Source organism: Petromyzon marinus, chromosome 42 (genome assembly GCF_048934315.1).
Source record: "Petromyzon marinus isolate PM22_M1 ecotype Great Lakes invasive population chromosome 42, UKy_Petmar_22M1.pri1.0, whole genome shotgun sequence".
Classification (NCBI taxonomy): Eukaryota; Metazoa; Chordata; class Hyperoartia; order Petromyzontiformes; family Petromyzontidae; genus Petromyzon; species Petromyzon marinus.
The window spans coordinates 3,846,745-3,866,235 of NC_133708.1; the positions used below are offsets into that span (position 1 = coordinate 3,846,745).

Consider the following 19,491-nt stretch of genomic DNA (forward strand, 5'->3'; position numbering starts at 1 on the left):
CTTTATATCGTAGCATCCCCATAAGGGGTGACCCGAATGAGCTGTGTGCCCATCTGGTGGAGAGGCGATGATGATGGCGAAGCCACTGCCAGCGCATTTCAGTTTCAAATTAGTGAACTATTCTAAACTAAAAAAAATATTTTACCAGGTAAATAGCTCTTTTTCAGAAGCGACCTGGCCACAGAAAGTCAAGAACAAAGAACACGTTTAAACAATTTATTGAAAGCAGTGCAACATCAATCAAACACCAATATTTTAACCACATCAATTTGCAGTGGCGATTAATAAAATATAAAAGAGAAATGCACCTGGAAATGAGGCACTTCTCATAAATGTACTACTGATTTTGGTCCATGGAAGGTACATTAAAAAGCAAAGCGAATCACATGACTTGGTGGCCTGTGGTCGAACCTGGCGCCGACGTCTTTTCGATGCCGAGACACGTAGAAGAGAAGCATTTTGAATCAATATCTCCTGTAAACCGGAGTACATTCACAGTCGGATATTGTCAAGAAATTCTGCGCTTTTAATTTAAGCTAAATTCCCAACTCTGAAAGTTTGACGCTCATGCAATGAACATTAAGTCTCACGTGGCAGAGCGGGTGAGAAAATTCCTCCCTCTGACACGTGGAGCCAGAGGTCACTTCCAGCTGTCTCAGAGGTAGCGCTGCTATATCCTCTTCAGTGAGCCATACCATTACACAAGGGGGGGTTGGTTGTACTGCTGAATGAGACATCCCAATGGATACTTCGTCTCAGACATGATGCAAACAGGGAAATTATGATAACATTTTGTAAAGTTTAAAAGCCATGTAAAACTATTCTTCACATTAATCTAAATCATTGTTGCCACGGCCAATTCGAGTGACGCACACTCGTTACATGTTTTTCTAATTTAAACTTTTCTTATCCAATGCAAAACTGGATGTCAGAGTTAAGTTGATCCTTGGGGCTCTAGTTATCCTTCGATCTCAAAGGATTCGCAAGTCAATTGGGGGATGAATAGGCCTGAATAGGCACGAACATCATACCAGCCACAGTTTTATTAAATGCCTTTCCCTACACAATGTTTGCAATGATTAGGCAAAAGTCTGCTGGAAGAGTTACTTGGCTTAGATAACGCCCTTCGACAAGCCTATTTGTTTTTAGTCCTTAAGACCTGGCACGAGTTACCTGCCTGAAATAATCAAATCACCATATGTGATTACAGCCTGGATTAATACTCACAAGGCAGTTGCCTGAATTGAACCAGCTGAGCAAGCTATGCCAGGGCTGTGCCGAGCCAACCCTGGTGTGACTCGAGAGGTGCTGGGTTGTTTTTCCACTGCACCAGCCAAGACATGCCAGGGCTGTACCGAGCCAGCCCTGGTGGCACTCGGGAGGTTGCTGGGTTGCTTTTCCACTGCAACCAGCCGAGCCATGCCACCGGCATCAAACACAACGAGCAAGTCGAGACGCAGGTAGACAATGTGGTGACGCCGTGTCCTCACCACAGTGTGCCGACTAGCGTCGCATGCGATGAACGAATCATTAGCCCTGTTTAACACGTAGTAGTAGGCTACCTGTTAGCCCAGGAAATTATGCTTTGGTTGTGGCTCAGCACAGTGGGAAAACCAACCACCTGTACCATCAGTTTAACACGTAGGCTTTCGTGATCAATATTATTCATAATAAAGGTTTTTGGGTTAGATCGCGTTATTTATAAATGTGTCGTAACCCTCTACCACCCGACATGGCCAAACTGTAAAAAATGTGTCACGTTTACAAAGGACAAATAGTTCACTACTTTAGCCTACCGGTGTGTTGAAGAGTGAATCAACATCATTTAAAATTTGAGTACGACGTATCACTGGTCATTACATCCAGCTTCATCGGGCAATTCGCCAGAATTGTAAAGCCCTCACTTGCTCCCGGTCTAAAATAGAGCAGCAGGGTGGCATCATCATTTAACTCATTCAGGTGCAGTGATTTCAGGCGGGGGGGGGGGGGGGAGGTATTGTAATTATATAATCGATTGGTAATCAGTCAATGGTTATGATTAGTAATGAGTTGTAGATTAGTAATTAGTTGTAATGTGTGTTATTGTAATTATATGCACAATAACACATGCGGGCCTCGCACTGGCTTGGCTCGGACGATCCAGCGGAGGACGGGCCATCGGCATGACGTGGGCTGTCGTCTTCACGCCCAGGGGCTTGACGGGTCTCACAGGGGGTCCACGTCCCACCAGCGGACGCCGGCGAAGGGTGAGCGGCGAGTGTTGGAGCCGCAGTGCACCTCGCCCTGATTGAGGTGGTAGGTCTTCAGGTCGTCGATGAAGTGGCAAGCGAGGCCCAGGGGCTCGAGCAGGGAGCGCACGCGTCTCTCCAGTGGGCACTGCCCGTCCACGTGCGGCCAGAATGGCTTTGGGATGCCCAGTTGCTTGTTGAGCACCACCATGTTCACCTGGGCCACGGAATGGCACGGGAGAAATTAATAAGCCTGCATTTTAACGATGATATAAGGAATAATATATTATTTTGCAGAGGTTCTTAGCAGTCAGTTGTAGAGTATTCCAAGTTGGTCATAGAGGAGTGGGGTAGTTTAGGGTACAGTATACAAAGTATGTATGTACGGTGAACTTATTTCGCACCGTGTGTAGCCAACAGTGCTAATGGGAGGTGCGGGGTAAAGACAACAAACTAAACACAACAACAAGCAGTTCTAAGGAAATGAGTTTCCAGTGGCTGAAGTCACGATCAGCGCAAGCACAACGCGATGGCAGTGGTGGATGGTGAATGTTTACAACTGAGACTGCCACTAGTGTGACCACTTGGCAGCATCGTGAAATAAACAGATCTAAGAGAAGGGCACGGCAAGATGCCGGATGGCTATCGTAAACAAAATTCGGATATTGCCATTTCTAACAGATGCCGGTTTAATGGAGCATTCCGGATGGTAAAGTGCCGAATTGCAGAGCTTTTCCTGTATATACTATTAAAAATAATAATTAAAAAATTAAGCTTCTAATCTCAATGGTCCTCAAACTATTTGTGATGGACAGGTCACTTCTAAAAAAGAGCTATATAGATCAGTGGGCCTTACCTGGTAAAATAAAAAAAAATAGTTAAACAGTTAAAGAGTGGAGCTTTGGTAACAGAGCATCCACACGCACCACGTCGGGGAAGTAGGCCTCGGCCTTGCTCTCGTTGAGGAAGAAGAGCACGGGGAGGTCGATGATGTCCGCCTCCTCCAGGCCCAGCTCCCTCTTGAGCACGTCGCGGTTCCAGTCAATGCAGCGCTGCCACCACAGTCGTTGCCATTAATACGCACGTGTGCGTGTGTGTGCGCGCGTGTGTGTGTGCATTTCTTCACAGGTGCTCGCTAACAGCACTTGCCCCAAAAGGCCGTTAAGGCTATATGGGGGATCTTTGTCTTTGTGCCTTACAAAATTGGCGCGTGATTTTTGGCGATTTCAGTGGCGATTTTCTTTTTCTCTCACTAACTTTGACGTCAATTATTTTTTATATGCATGTAGTATTAATAATAACGAACGATAAAAAAGTAGCATTCAAAGCCATCAATTGGGGCTGTCTTTAGCCTTATGGAAACAATAGGCTTTTGTATTCTTTGGTTCTTTCGGTAAAGTCACGTAGGTAATAATAGAATAAAATAAAACAAAAATAAAAACAACTAAATTAAATCACGACGTTTTGGGCGCAACACAAGCGCCCGTCATCAGGTGGAACACAACAGTTAGACACATCTAACTGCAGTGAAACAAGACGCTATATAAATAAGAGAGGGGTGGGAGGAGCCAAGGTGGGGGGGTGGGGGGTGCGTGGGGCGGGGGGTAGGGCATAGGAAGATCAAAGAGAGAAAAGGGAAGACACTAAACATGCTGCAATGGACAACATGACACTAAACATGCCGCAATGGACAACAACATCATGTAGTTATGATTTTACCTGATTAATAACATCTTTCCAATGATTGCTCAATTTGTATCCATCATCTCAGTTAAAGTTATGTCTATGTTTGTGTATCTGGATGGCTTCATGAACAAACCTTTCATAGTAGCCAGATGGTTTGCAGAGTACCTTGGTCTCGGAAAAAACAATATCATGAGAGCCCACAGCATTATAGCAGTGATCAGCAACTGCGGAGGAATTGGTTTTTCCGTGTTTCAGATCTGACTTGTGCTCGCGGACATGGTCAGAAACATGACGTTTCGTTTCGCCAATGTAACAATCACCACAGATGCAACTTAGTTTGTAGATTGCAGGGTATTGCAAGTCAGGAATGACATCCTTCACAGATGAGATTAGATCACGGATTTTGTGTACTGTACTAAATCGGACCTGGATCTTGTGTTTTGTTTAAGATTTTGGCAACCTTTTTGGTAACGCCATCTATGTATGGTAACGTGATGGTTTTGATCGGAGTCTTAGGGGGTTGTTTCTCCATGGTAGGAGATACAACTTTGCGGATAGTACGGTCCGAGTATCCATTCATCTTAAGGGCCATGTGTACATGTTCTAATTCATTGACCAGGTGGTGTTGGTCAGAGATGCAGTCGGCCCTATGGATCAGTGTTTTTATGAGGGAATTCTTCTGTGCCGGATGGTGGTGGGAATCAGGCTTCAGATAGGAGTCTGTGTGGGTGGCATTCCTTTAGACAGAATGTCCCAAAGAGCCATTGGACCTCCTCTCAAACAGAACATCCAAGAATGGTAGCTTGCCATCCTTCTCCACTTCCATGGTGAATTTGATTGATGGGTGTATGGAGTTAATGTGGTCAAGAAATTGGTTCAATGCTGGTAGGCCATGTTGCCAAATGACGAAAGTGTCATCCACATATCTCTTCCACAGGGAACGACATAGGGTGGATGTCTGGATGCGTCTGTTTCAAATTTCTCCATGAAAACATTGGCTATCACTGGTGACAAGGGGGGACCCATGGGGTATCCTCATTTTGTTTGTAGAAAGTACCATTCCAGGTGAAGTAAGTGTTGATGAGGCAGTGCCTAACCAGCACAGGGACATCAGGGTTCAGTCCATGTTGGACTAAGTCTTCAATTATTGCTATGGTGTCAGTAGGCCTCGGCAAGGTAAGGTAAAAGGTTAAAACAACGAGCCTACCTTTACCCTACCTTTTACCTTACCACAATACAATCACTCTACCCTACCTTTTACCCTTCAGCAGGTAAGGTAAAAGGTTAAAAGCAACGAGCCTACCTTTACCCTACCTTTTACCCTTACCCCACCTTTTACCCTTACCCCATACAAATTACCCGATTACAGGGTAATTACTGGGGTACTGCACATGAAAAAGGTTTATAACAGGTAAATGCTAGGTAGAGTGCTTTATTCATATAGAATACTCTCGATGATTACAATTTTACACGCTTTATTTTAACTCACTGTTGTTGTCCTCAAATCTTGTAACTCAATTTTAACCCACTTTCCAATGTGGTATCGACTGCAAACTTGATATACTTATGTCATACTGATGACGATACTATATTCTATCATTAAAAATATATATAAGTTTTAAACATTTTTTATGTTATGTTTCGGCTTGGGTCTAATTGTCCACAGTCAACTGACGTTGGCTGTAATTGGCCACGGTCCCTTACGTTACGGCAAGCTTCGGGGCCACTTCCTGGAGTCGTGGAGTTCTGCCATTACTCATACATTTCATAAAAGCGTGTTTTTAAGAAAGTTTTTTTAAAATATTACTAATTAAATGGAGGCCACGGACTGCGCCACGGAGCTTTTAGCGGTAAACAAGGCACCGTATTTACCGGGTAATACTTCGCGCTACCGTTACCCTACTGGGTAATTCTTCCGAGCTACCTTTAACCCTACCCTTTACCTTACCCCTTGGCATGTCGACACTTTTACTCTTTTACCCGGTAAAAAGGGTAAATTACCTTACCTTGCCGAGGCCTAAGTGTCAGGCACTGGAACCTTGGTAAATGGAGAGACCACATCAAAGCTGACGAGGACATCATCAGGGGACAGTGAAATGTCCTTGATTAGAGAGACCAAGTGAGTTGAATTAAGTACAGCTGAAGTGGTCTTGCCAGTAAAGGGAAGTAAAGTATCCGGCAGAAAACGGGCTAGTTTGTAGGTAGGTAAGTTGATCGTGGACACGATGGGCTGCAATGGGGTACCTTCTTTATGGATCTTGGGAAAACCATAGAATCTGGGTGGTCTACCAGCCGAGGGTTTTAGGGAGAGCCGTTTGACTGGTTCGATTAGGGAAGTCGAACTGGTAATTTTCTTGGTTTTAGTAGTTAGGCTGTTAGTCAGATCTCTATTGATTTTGGAGTAGCTGCCATCATTGAGTAGGCCCTGGATTTTGTTGTTGTATGTGGTTTTATCCATGATGACAGTGGCATTGCCCTTGTCGGCCGAGAGGATGACTATCTCATCCCTCTTTTTCAAATTTGCGAGTTCAGAGCGCTCATTTTTGCTAATGTTGCTAATGGGTTTCTTAGAATTTTTGAGGATAGTGGCAATTTCAGCTCCAGCAACGTCTGTTTGAATGTGTCCTAAGCCTTTGAGGGCTCAGCATGTTTAGTGTCATGTTGTCCATTGCAGCATGTTCAGCATGTTAGTGTCTTCCCTTTCCTCTCTTTGATCTTCCTACGCCCTCCCCCATGCACCCCCCACCCCCCCCCCCCACTCTGTATCTCCTCCTTGGCTCCTCCCACCCCTCTGTTATTTATATAGCATCTTGTTTCACTGCAGATTTCTTGCTCAGTTCAGCAGTTGTTTCTAACTGTTGTGTCCCACCTGATGACGGGCGCTTGTGTTGCGCCAGAAACGTCGTGATTTAATTTAGTTGTTTTTATTGTTGTTTTATTTCATTTTTTTATCTACGTGACTTTACCGAAAGAACCAAAGAATATGGATCCTTGCAGTCACGAAAACTTAAAATCTAGAATAGGCTTTTGCTCATGAAACGGATATACGGTGAAGTCCTCGCTTAACGCGTGTTCACACAGCGCGTTCCTCGCTACGAGAGTTCTGCGAGGGAGCACTCTCGCACACAAGCGGAACGCGCCATGCAACAACGCTGGCTGCTCTCAGTTATAACGTTGGCCGCTCCCCATTATAACGTGGACCACGCCCCGTTATAACGTGGTTCCTGAGCGGTCGACGACGAACTACTTTCTTGAGTCGCGCGACTAAGCGGTATGATACAGTAACGCGGAACAATACAGTAACGCGACGGCGTACCCTCATATCAGTTGTATGTCCTACCATCGGATGAGTTAATTATATAAACGTGATTCAGTTGGTTAATTCCTCACTTAATGCATTTACACTGAACGCAGCACTTTTCAGGAATGCATCTACCGTGTAAACGGGGAATTTCTGAACACGAATGAATCCCACCCCCTGCACGAGGCAGGTGTTTGAAGGACACCCTAAAATCGTGTGTGTGTGGTTATCTCTGGGTATCAGTGTGTGCGTGTGTGGTTATCTCTGGGTATCAGTGTGTGTGTGTGTGTGGTTATCTCTGGATATCAGTGTGTGAGTGTCTGTGGTTATCTCTGGGTATCAGTGTGCGAGTGTGTGGTTATCTCTGGGTATCAGTGTGTGTGGGTGTGGTTATCTCTGGGTATCAGTGTGTGTGTGTGGTTATCTCTGGGTATCAGTGTGTGTGTGGTTATCTCTGGGTATCAGTGTGTGTGTGGTTATCTCTGGGTATCAGTGTGTGTGTGTGGTTATCTCTGGGTATCAGTGTGTGTGTGTGGTTATCTCTGGGTATCAGTGTGTGTGTGTGGTTATCTCTGGGTATCAGTGTGTGTGTGGTTATCTCTGGGTATCAGTGTGTGTGTGTGTCTGGTTATCTCTGGGTATCAGTGTGTGTGTGTGTGGTTACCTCTGGGTATAAGTGTGTGTGTGTGTGGTTATCTCTGGGTATCAGTGTGTGTGTGTTTGGTTATCTCTGGGTATAAGTGTGTGTGTGTGGTTATCTCTGGGTATCAGTGTGTGTGTGTGTGGTTATCTCTGGGTACCAGTGTGTGTGTGTGTGGTTATCTCTGGGTATCAGTATGTGTGTGTGGTTATTTATGGGTATCAGTGTGTGGTTATCTCTGGGTATCAGTGTGTGTGTGTGGTTATCTCTGGGTATCAGTATGTGTATGTGGTTATTTATGGGTATCAGTGTGTGGTTATCTCTGGCTATCAGTGTGTGTGTGTGTGTGGTTATCTCTGGGTATCAGTGTGTGTGTGTGGTTATCTCTGGGTATCAGTGTGTGTGTGGTTATCTCTGGGTATCAGTGTGTGTGTGTGTCTGGTTATCTCTGGGTATCAGTGTGTGTGTGTGTGGTTACCTCTGGGTATAAGTGTGTGTGTGTGTGGTTATCTCTGGGTATCAGTGTGTGTGTGTTTGGTTATCTCTGGGTATAAGTGTGTGTGTGTGGTTATCTCTGGGTATCAGTGTGTGTGTGTGTGGTTATCTCTGGGTACCAGTGTGTGTGTGTGTGGTTATCTCTGGGTATCAGTATGTGTGTGTGGTTATTTATGGGTATCAGTGTGTGGTTATCTCTGGGTATCAGTGTGTGTGTGTGGTTATCTCTGGGTATCAGTATGTGTATGTGGTTATTTATGGGTATCAGTGTGTGGTTATCTCTGGCTATCAGTGTGTGTGTGTGTGTGGTTATCTCTGGGTATCAATGTGTGGTTATCTCTGGGTATCGGTGAGAACAGGTCCACCTCTGGGTGAATACTGTACCTGCACATTATTGTTTTCAGTCGTGATGTTTATGTCATCGAGGATGTCCTGAATCTTCATCTTGCGCTCCAAGGATGAGACAACTGTGGGGGGATCATAGATGGGAAGAGGGTGATCGCGATAGAGGAGATGTGGGAGGTCAGAGGTTAGGTTTCATTGCTTACAGCATTGACTACAACTAGCATTACTGCCTGTTGTAATTACAACTAGCAGTAACTACAACTAGCAATGGTGAAACGTCATACTCAGATTGTAAATGTTGTGGATTTGCTCTCCAACACACCGGTGTGCTGTGCTAGTAACAAATTGGCATGTTCTGTTTACGTGACAAACCTCAATAATTGGCTACGTCGGGTGGTGGCGGTTTTAACGATACATTTATATTTACGCGATCGAACCCAAACAATCCGTATTATGGATTCTGTTCAATGCAAAACCGGTACCAGTTCTCGGTGCAAATCAATCGCTGCCACCCAAAGAGAGATGCCAATTTCCTGATTGTCCAACTGAAACCCAAGACATGTGGCAGCCCTGACTTTATAATGAAATCCAATGTTTGGTGCTTTACAGTTATATTTCTTGGAAAGGCAAGGATATTTTCCCAAAACGTATTTTTTCTTTCTTTGCAACTCACCAGATGGAAGTCTTTACAAAAGGGTCGGTGCCTCATTTTTCTCTTCTAGTCAATCATGACCCAGAACTTTTATCAGTATTAGAATACAGTCTAGGAAAGGCCTAAGGCCCAATCCACCACGTTTCCATTTTGCCTGCTTTCAGATGCCCTCAACCAGCAGAAGACGAATATGTACCTGCACATTAAAGCTAAACACAAATACGTAGTCGTCCAATGTGCGGGACACTGCTTCATTTAATACCTAGGATCTTGCGCTGCCAACTGCAGCTTCAGCGTCGATGTTTATAAATCTTCAACCTGCACATTTAGTGACGAGCTCACCGTCTGGGCAGCTCTCAAAGAGGCGCCTCTGGCCGTGGCCCTGCTGGTGCAGCTCCTTGAGGAGACGGAGACACGCGTTGGGGCTCGCGAGCAGCAGCCGGAACCCCTGTGTGTCGCACGGCACCACAAGCAAATCGCACACAACAACAACAACAACACAAACACGTAGAACACAACGACAATAATAACACCACGCAAAGCACAATACAATTCACCGTAACACAAACACGTCACACACAATGACAACACAACACAATGCACAGCAACACAAACACATCGCACACAACGACAACAACAACACAAACACGATGAACAACGGCAATAACAACACCACACAAAGCACAACACAATGCACGGCAGCACAAACGCATCACACACAACGGCAATAACAACACCGCACAATGCACAGCAACACAAACATATCGCACACAACGACAACACCGAAAACGCACAACACCGTACAACAACACAAACATCGCACACAATGACAACGACATCAACACAAACACATCGCGTACAACAACGACAACAACAACACAACACACAACAACACAAACAGACAAAGATCGTTAGCAGCCCCGCCGTTGGGCAGGGGCCTCCCACCCGCGTCTTCCACTCTTCACGATCTCTTTGCCACCTCCATCTCGGGCATTCCTCCAAACTGCATCTCATCCCACAATCTCATTTTCCATCTTTATTTTTCCTTCCAATCTTCAGCCTTAGTTCCTTTGGTAATGTTTCCCCATCTCTCATCCGATGTGCGAGCAATATCCGCCCCCCACTGGAAGCCCTGCGGCCACCTTGCGCCACTGATGACGCCGTCACTCGTCGTCACCGAGGTCGTCACTCTGGACATCTTTGTGAAAAAGAGCTTTGTAGCTCATCGGATTCTTCCAATAAAAATAATTCAGATTCTGAGGGTCGCGCGTCTTGAAGGCCGGATGCCTGACAGCTGCCATTGGAAAATGCGTGCCGCTAAAATGATTATTTAAAAAAAATCTTTCTAATTGATTTTTCTAAATCTCACACAAACCCTCCTATTAACTCCTTTTTAAAGATCTTATTATCTTGTTCAAGTAAAAAAAGATCAATGGTCATCTATTTGCATATTCTCCAGATTATAAGAGACAGTTTTTTTCTCCCCGTACTTTAAAACAACATTTCCAGGTGCATCTTATTATTCAGTTTTCGTGTGTGTGACCAATATAACTTTATTGACACTGGGCACATGTTTAGAGTGCATCGGACCTTGCGAGTCTTTAATAATGATGAGACTATGGTATACCTTCAATAGTGCTGTTTGTTTGCTCACCCCTTGGCATTTTGGGCCTGTGCTTAGCAACCACAATAATAACAAAATAACGCATGTATATAGACATTGTGCATGCACGTGCGCTCGCATATACAGGGTGCTTAAAAAAATGTTTAACACGTCTGAGAATTTGCAACAATGCCACGAGAAATGTGCCTCCAGGCTCTGGAGACCACCTGGAGATGATTCCAGGCATGTGTTGACAATGATTTCGAACAAGTGGAGACTCTTTCACATTTTTAAGCTATTAACATTACATTTTGGTATCATGTTACAGTACCTTATCCGTTATTTTTTCATTAAAAACGATAGTCCCGTGTAAGTGTTAACGTCTTTTTGAAGCGCCCCGTACTCGAGGCCAGCGGTACTCCACGCCAGCGGTTCCCAACCCTCTTTCCCAACCTCCAAATATTTAGCGGAACACCACACGCTGCAACCACTAGTTATTTGAAATTGTGCATTTCCTCGGTGAGGATGTTATTATTTATCTTTTTTTCCACGGGACCCCCACCCCACCATAGTAGCCTCGCGGACCACAGGTTGGGAACCACTGCTCGAGTTTAAAAATCCATGCATGGTCCTGCCCCACCCTCGTCTTGCTTCTCTCGTCTCTTACTCCTCTGTTACATCCTATCCTCTATGCTCCCAGTCTCTGCGGTCCCTCTCCGTGCCGCCCTCACCATCCTGCACCCAGCCTCGCTCTCTCGTTCCTTGTCCCTTCTGGCTCCCCTTCACTGGGAACAAACTCCCACTGCACGCGGAACAATCATCGTTGCCAGAACAACCAGCTGCCGCTCCTCCCTTAAATCCCATCTCTTCTCCCCAGTCCAATCTACTACTGCTGCTGCTACTAAACTAACCTGGAATTAAATTAAACCATTATTTTACCAGGTGAGGCCCACAGAGCTATGTAGTGCTTTTTCATTAGTGGCTAATCACATGGGCATTTATTGCAGCCAAATGCTTTAAAAGCATATTGATTCTAAACGTGAAGGACCCGGAGACAAATCCTCGTGACCACAGGAAGAACATGCAAACTCCAAATATACAGCAGGCGTCAGGGTCAGTATGAAATCCACTACCTCCTCTACACCAGGTAAGGTAGTTAAAATCTTACCACCGTGGCGCCTCCCTGTCCCCCACCCCCCAGCTACTACCAGACCTACCCCAACCCCCCCCCCTTAACCTCTACCGCCTGTCCTCCTAACTGTCACCTAAACTACACCACCACTTTCTAAATCGCAACAACCACCATCATCTCCCGTATAATCGGAGGACAGTTCACCATCACGCCAAACCTTGCGGTCGGGCGCCGGCACGAAGCTCATGAACTCGTCGACGTGGCCCACGCTGAGCCAGTCGCTGTAGAGCTCAACGGGCGCCTGCACCTGCTGCGCGAACAGGAACTCGCGCACGGCGCGGGCCATTTTGCGCCCCGCGCGCTCTCTGCAGGGACGGGACCACATACGAGACAAGCGGGGCGGGTCAGGGCGGGTCGGGATGTCACACCTGGGCGACAACGGCGGGCGACGGAGTCGGGGGGATAAGGGGACAGGAGGTGGAGAGGGAATGCGGTGAATGGGACGATCCTGCGAACGAGGGACCCATTTGAGCTCGAGGTGGTGCGTGGCACGTGCCTGTAGTCCCGCCACTCTTAGAGTGATTGGTGCAGCGGCGGCGTGGTTGGCTTGGGCCCTGGTGAAAATAATTAATTGCCCCCCCCCATCCCTCCATCTTCAATTTTCCCCCACTTTGTATCATAAATCGTTACATCTCAATTATGAAGCTGTTTCATGACCGTTCCCCTCTTGTCTGTGTCTGTGTGTGTGCGAGCTGCTTAATGAGCTCATTCTTTACGTTTTCTGGCTTTCTGCCGAGTTCGGTTATGATTCGGAATCATACTATACAGTGTTGTTATGTTAAGGTTTGGTATTGAGCGGTATGCCACGTTAATTTAAAAAATATCGCACGATATGCTGCTAGGTGTGTACAAGTTGTTCATATGCTGGTGGTCACATGGCTATATATTTTTTTTGCTCTCAGGAAGCCACTAGAGCTATGCCCTTTCAAATCGAAATTGAAAAATCATTCTTTAAAACTGATTTTTGTACATATTTGATCCTGCAATCTCAAATGTAAATGATCTATAAACCTGAAAAGTTTGCATCTGAACTTCAATCTTTGATTAGTTTGTTGTCCTTCCCCCACACCTCCGATTAGCATGGCTGGCTAACGTACGGTGCGAAAGAAATTAAACGTACACACCTATATACAACACCTGGACTCCTCTGGCTTATCGGCAGTGCCTTCCCTGTGACGGCACCAGAGAAGGTGTCGGTCCAGCGATGTTGGTAAATTGTCACGATTCAGCATCGTGACCAAACTCGCCCGTTTTTTGCGTAGATGATACCTCGTTTGTATTCTTTCTCGTATATTTCTCTGTCTCATTTGCTGCACTTTTTTCTTGACGACGGGTGTTCGAGGAATCGCCGATTCCAATACAATTGTTGCATTCAACGGCGAGCGCACGTCCAAATGTGCTTTCATGTGAATTCCAGTCTTGCGCAAGAGCAATTTTCGATGTCCACTCGCCACGACGAGAGTGCTTCGGGAGGAGGCAGCTTTGCCATTGTCTCCCATTGAAGAGGGCGAGGGCTACAGTGGTCCACTAAATACTTGAACTAATTAAGGCTTGTGCAAATGAGAAAGCTATTTTTACAAGTGGGCTAATGGGGGGGGGGAGGGGGGTGAAGATAACCGTACAAATGAGATAGAATAAACGTGAAAAAAATTAAGCCCAAATGAAGTGGAAGTGGAGGGGGTGGAGCTGGGGTGAGGAGGTGCATTGCGAGATGAACCAGCCAACCCGAGTTCGAATCCCGGCCATGTTCAACATCGGTAAAAGAGCGTTAACCTGAACCGGGCCTGGCCCATTCCCACTCACCAAACGTGAAGGATGGTGGAAACAAACCCCTGTGATTGACATTGGTGTGGAGTGGCCTTAATGCGGAAGATTTTTTTTAATGCAGCAAGGCAGTCGATTTCTTCCTTACTTTCTGAAAACATGACGAAAAATAATGACTGAAGAAGAATCGGCTCTTGAATCAAATCGCGACCGCCGACTGAATATTCATCGAGTTATTGAAGAGGTTCGGGGGGAGAGGGGGGGAGGTGAATCATTCCATGCGGCGATCCCCAGAATGAGAGAGCGAGTGAGACACCCAGCAGACTCACCCGGGGAAGGCGCTGCCGATGATGATGCGCCCGAGTGGATATTTCTTGCCCCTCACGATGACGGGGGGCGACACCTCAAGGTTTCCGAACGAGTCCAGGCTGTTCACCCATTCGCCTCTCCGTGTCTTCCGCGTCACATAGCCAAAGTCCTTGCCCTGAGACGCCGGCCAGGGCAGAGAAACACCATGGTGGCGAGATATTAACTACCTCGCCTGGTATGCTGGAGGTCAGCTTTTGAGACTGTCGAGAAGTTCTTACCGGGGTCCCCGACTCGGTGGTGCCTCGGCTGGGAGGCTTCCCCCCCTTACTCTCCAAAAACCCTCGCAGAATTATGATGTTTGGTCCAAAGTCCTTCGTTTTTAGTTTTGATCATTCATTTAAGACCATTTTGCTTTGATAAATTATCCACGTGATAAGCCACTTCGTTGAGCTATAATTTGTGGCCAGGTCGCTTCCGAAAAAGAGTCATATAGCTCAGTGGGCCTTACCTGGTAAAATAAAATAAAAATGTTGGTTTTAGTTTTAAAACATAAAAGGCTCACAGACTGAAGGGCTATAATCTGTTGGAATTTTACACGTTGAAACAGACCATGGTTCATTTACATTATTACCCACAACTAGTGACATAGGTGCATAATAAATTGAGTACAGTCTCTGAAAAGTTCACGATTTGAAAAAGAGCTATAATTGCTCAGTAAGTCTTACCCCAGTACAATAAAAAAGGTTTATTTTTTAGGAACGCCGTGAACATGACTCTCGCCATGTCCAATTGCCTCCACGGACTCATCCCTGCATGCCCCGTCTCACTCCATCCTCTCTCATCATCCCCTCGGTTCCCCTCCACGCCCCCTCCTGCTGCTCCCCTCTCATCTCACTCTACTCTCCTCCGCACGACCTTCCCATTGCTCCCTTTCTTTCTGTCCTCACCATACTCCCCCCTGTGTATAGGAGGAGACGATGCATTTCGTGGGTAACAAGCAATTCCTGTGAATGGGTCACTGGATGATGTATACAGTAGTCCCTCGTTAACACTGACATCGATTAATTATACCTTTCAACCTGTTATCAGTGCCTACCTTATTTCAGACCAATTCAGACAGTATTGGTCACCCCGTGCCCTTATAAAGGGCGAAACACAAACAAATAGAAACAAAATTTTGCCCGCATGGAAACGGCTGTACGCCGTATGGACCTGAAAATTTAATTTCCCTGTACAAGAATACGGGTAAACCGTATGGGTTGACAGGTATGTTTAATGTTTTTTAATCGGTTCACGTTTCACCTCCTATAGGACCCCTATGGTTCCGACTGACGTTAACATGTTGATTGATGGTAATGTTTACGTTCTGCACCCCGCGTGCAGAACGTAAACATTACATGACTGGTACCGTCTTCCTGTTTCAGGAGAAACCCAATTTTCTGATATACCATGATACGTCCACCCGTTCGCCCAACTTAACGCCATTCGATTTTTTTTTATCTCTGCGATTTTTGAAATAAAGTCTACAACTAGCAAACCAAGCGACCTTGAAGAGCTTAAACATGTTACTGTTGTTGATGTTGCTGTGTCATCATCCATCCCCTACAGCTGTGTTGGAAAATGTTTTCTCAGGGTTTGAACACTGAATTAGTTTGATTATAGTGAATTATTGATCATAGTAAATGATGGACGACGTGGAAGTTTATTAATAATCCGATAATATCTAATCAATACCATAACATTTTAAATAAACTAAAAACTCCTAAGCCATATTAAATTAATGTCAGTACCTCGAATAACAATAAAACTACTCAACATTATTTTTGGTCTATTATTTTTCGGACACCCTGTATGCTTTTTAATCGGCGATTCGCGAGGCAGTGTGCATCGCTTTCTGCCATGGAAGCATAGCCAGCAAGGGCTGGGTGGGGTCGACGCGGTTACCGTTAGAAGGATCGGCACGGCCTTAAGTTCGCGGTCCCGCGGGGAGTCGAACACGACCGGTATGACCTTGGTGGGACACTCGCAGTAGCCAAACTCCATCTCGTCCTGCGCGTGAACAAAGAGAAACGTCAATTACCCCACCCCCACGAAACCTCGCTGAGTGAATGGAGCAGCGTTGGTAGCGAGTGAATCCACCGGCGGATTAAGGCCTCCCAACGTCGCACTAAGACGTTTGGTTTGTTTGACCATACTTCACCGTGCAGGTGCAGTGCAGGCTGAAGGGTGGGCCCTAGGACCAGTTCGGATATCACTCACCACTGATGTTAGCTGTCATCAGGAAATCGAACTTGGGTCGCCGGGTTCATAACCCAGTGCTCTCACCACTGCACCACTGCACCACTGCTCCATCAGAACTGCAGCATTATGAGATGCTAATCATCTTCGACAGATGAGCTCACCCTGTGTGCTTACCACTATGGATGAGAATTGAACTCAGGTCACTGGGTTAGTAGCACAGCACGCTAACCGCTACTCTACGGCTCCCCACACACCTCAGTACTCTCTCTTACACACTGACACTCACCTGCATCCACACGTCCATCTTGACCTGTATTTCAATTGGCGTGCACCCGGCCAGGTGAGCGAGGGTGGTCATCTGCTTTATGAACACCGCATTCGAGTCGACCCTGGGGTGACAAAGACCAAGTTCCCCCGTATAGCCTTAACAGACTGTAGGGGCAAGTGCTGTTAGCGAGCACCGATGAAGGCCGGCACAGCACACGAGGGGGTGGGTGGCCAGCACTACACCAACACACACTCTTCCACACACCTTTGTCTCCCTAGTGGTGACGTTTACACATTGCACCAGCTACTCCTTTGAGGCTAAGTCGACCTAGGGGAGGTCCAGGACCGGTAAAAATATTCGCTATCACTGGTGTTGGCTGTGAACGGGAATCGAACCTGGGTTGCCGGGTTTGTAGCACAGCGCACTAAACTGCTACACTTCCACTCCCTACTAACCCTGAGGTGAGCACACAACCACGCAAACACACAACCACGCAACCACAGAACCATGCAACCGCTCACCATGCAGAGAGGATACACCACGCATCACACGCCACCGCATCTAGGCCCGGTTTAATTTATTTTTGGGATTAACATAAAAATCGGGAACGTATCCCTACTCCCCAGATACCTTGACATGAAGACCTCCAGCGCCGGCTGGGTATTTGGAGTCATGATCCACGGAGCCACACGAAAAACCACGCTGTCGGTGAAAATCGGTGTGCTCTGTTTGCCCTGGCAAAAGCGAGAAAATAATAATATTATAGCGTCACAAAACAACCTAACCCATAATGTTCATAATGATGGTTTTGGGTTAGATCGCATAACAATAAATGTGTTGTAACCCTCCACCACCCGACACAGCCAATTGGTAAGGGATGTGTCATGTAAACAAACGCCAATTAGTTCCAACTTCAGCCCACCGGTGTGTTGGAGAGTAAATCCACAACATTTACAATTTGATTATGACGTTTCACTGGTAATTACATCCAGCATCATGCGCCATTTGCCAGAATAGCCTATCCCACTTCACTTCCCATAGATGGATCACTGATGTCAAGATGTGTCCAGACACCTGGATAGAAAATAAATCGCAACGTTCGATGGGCAGACAAAAAGCCGACTGCTGCAAGGATGACCGGAGTCTGCGTGATGGTTTATGCTCCTCGACAAGAAAGATGGATGCACGGGGATAGATGCTGCCCGGTTGCTGCTGCTGGTTCTGCTGCCCACTCACCGGCAGGATGCTCTGGAGGAGGCTGAGGTGGAAGAGAACAAATCCGTTGAAGTCGCCGTCCGGGAAGTTTAGCCCCTCCACGAAGAGTTTAACCTCTCCGCCACGACCCGGGTACTCGAACAAGTAGCTCGACTTGCCCGGCCCCAGCGAATGGCTCTCCGTGCCTATCACCTTGCTCAGATCTCAACACCACCGAGGCACCGACAGTGTGTCAACCAGCGAGTGTCCTTCACTTGACATATCCCCCGTCACGTTTACAAGCTTGTGATGGTTGTCCGATCTCAGAATCAAGAGTAGGATTCAGACTGGAGAGTGCAGTAAAACCTTTTCTATCTGCGAGGATTACGTTGTTGAAAATGCTCGCGAATGCAGAAAAACCTTTGCTCCAGTGGGGGAAAAGTGGGGTGAAGTTCCTGGAACGAGTGAACATAGGGAGGAAATGGTAAGTGTTTAATAACTATGACTACAATAAATAAATAACATTCAGAAGTACGACGTTTTTTTATTTCCTTTGATAATGATGATGATTTGACAATGATAGAGGTGGTGGTGGTGGTGATCTCCTCGGGAGATACAGGGGTTTGATAACAACGCAGCACAGCTGTTATCAGTTCAGCACTGGGGAGCGCAAGCCGCAACACTCCCCCTGATTGCATTCGCGTTCTTTTTAATGGATCGGACAGTCGACTCGTTTATACATTTGGTATAAGTACGTATATGAAGTAAAAAAATCCACAAGAGTGAGTTTAGAGCGGGATTACTGCAATACGTGAGGACTATGTGGGCAGCCGAGAGGGCATACCTGATCTTTGCAGACAGTTTCAAATGTAGTAACATTCTGTGCTCACCTCCCTAGTGTCGATGGTCTGTAGGCACTACGCACACTCGCGAATACTGAGTCTGGCGGGTCGCGAAGAGGGAAAAATGGATACATTTAGAAACTCGCGAATATGCGAAACTTGCAAATCCAGAACTCGCGCTTAGTGAGGATTTCTTGTATTTGGATTGAGGACTGTCTCAGGATACCAGCTACCATAGGCTTGAGATGCCAGGTAACCAGGAGATAGCAACGCAGCTACAGAATGTATGAAGTGAAGTCGTGAGTCGTAAGGAATGAACTGGCGGACCGTATCTCTCTTTAAATACACCTTGATGCTAAATGCGGAGGGAAAAAAAAACGGAGGACCCGGAGAAAAATCGACGCTGCCACGGGAAGAGAGACATGCAAACTCCAAATATAGAGACGTCAGGGTCGGGATCTTACCCACGAACTCCTGTATACCCAGCGAGGTTGTTAACATCTCCTAGCCACCGTGCAAAGCGATTATAGACAGGCGTCAGGGTTGGGTTTGAGCCTACGACCTCCTGTATCCTGTATACCAGATGAAGTAGTTAACATCTCTTAGCCACTGTGGCGCAGTGCTCCGTTGGGTCGATGGGCCTCTCACCAGGTACGTGGAAGACGCCGGCGTGCTGCGACTCGAGGCTGTGCAGCTGGAGGCTGTAGCCGGGCGGCAGCTTGGCGGGACCT

The 19,491-nt window shown here is 46.5% G+C and overlaps 1 protein-coding gene across 1 annotated transcript; it reads right to left on the minus strand.

The window, feature by feature from the left end:
- Positions 1 to 202: 202 nt before the first annotated feature.
- LOC142930572 (protein-arginine deiminase type-4-like) lies at positions 203 to 18,947 on the minus strand. Its single transcript, XM_076073434.1, has 10 exons — positions 17,961 to 18,947; positions 17,355 to 17,458; positions 16,743 to 16,845; positions 16,160 to 16,264; positions 14,236 to 14,390; positions 12,300 to 12,447; positions 9,690 to 9,795; positions 8,735 to 8,817; positions 3,155 to 3,280; positions 203 to 2,445 (listed from the first exon to the last, which is right to left on the minus strand). Exons 2-10 carry the CDS (start codon positions 17,396 to 17,398, stop codon positions 2,206 to 2,208), a joined length of 1,110 nt encoding a protein of 369 aa, XP_075929549.1. The 5' UTR covers positions 17,399 to 17,458; positions 17,961 to 18,947; the 3' UTR covers positions 203 to 2,205.
- Positions 18,948 to 19,491: the final 544 nt, after the last annotated feature.

What these genes read in the sequence shown, in the direction of transcription:
- LOC142930572 (XM_076073434.1), bottom strand. Translation starts at nt 17,398, where the DNA reads ATGACTCCAAATACCCAGCCGGCGCTGGAGGTCTTCATGTCAAG. An exon ending in AGATGGACGTGTGGATGCAG is followed by an intron (nt 16,265 to 16,742) that starts GTGAGTGTCAGT and finishes GTTCACGCGCAG; the next exon opens with GACGAGATGGAGTTTGGCTA. An exon ending in TGCCGGCGCCCGACCGCAAG is followed by an intron (nt 9,796 to 12,299) that starts GTTTGGCGTGAT and finishes TGCGACACACAG; the next exon opens with GGGTTCCGGCTGCTGCTCGC.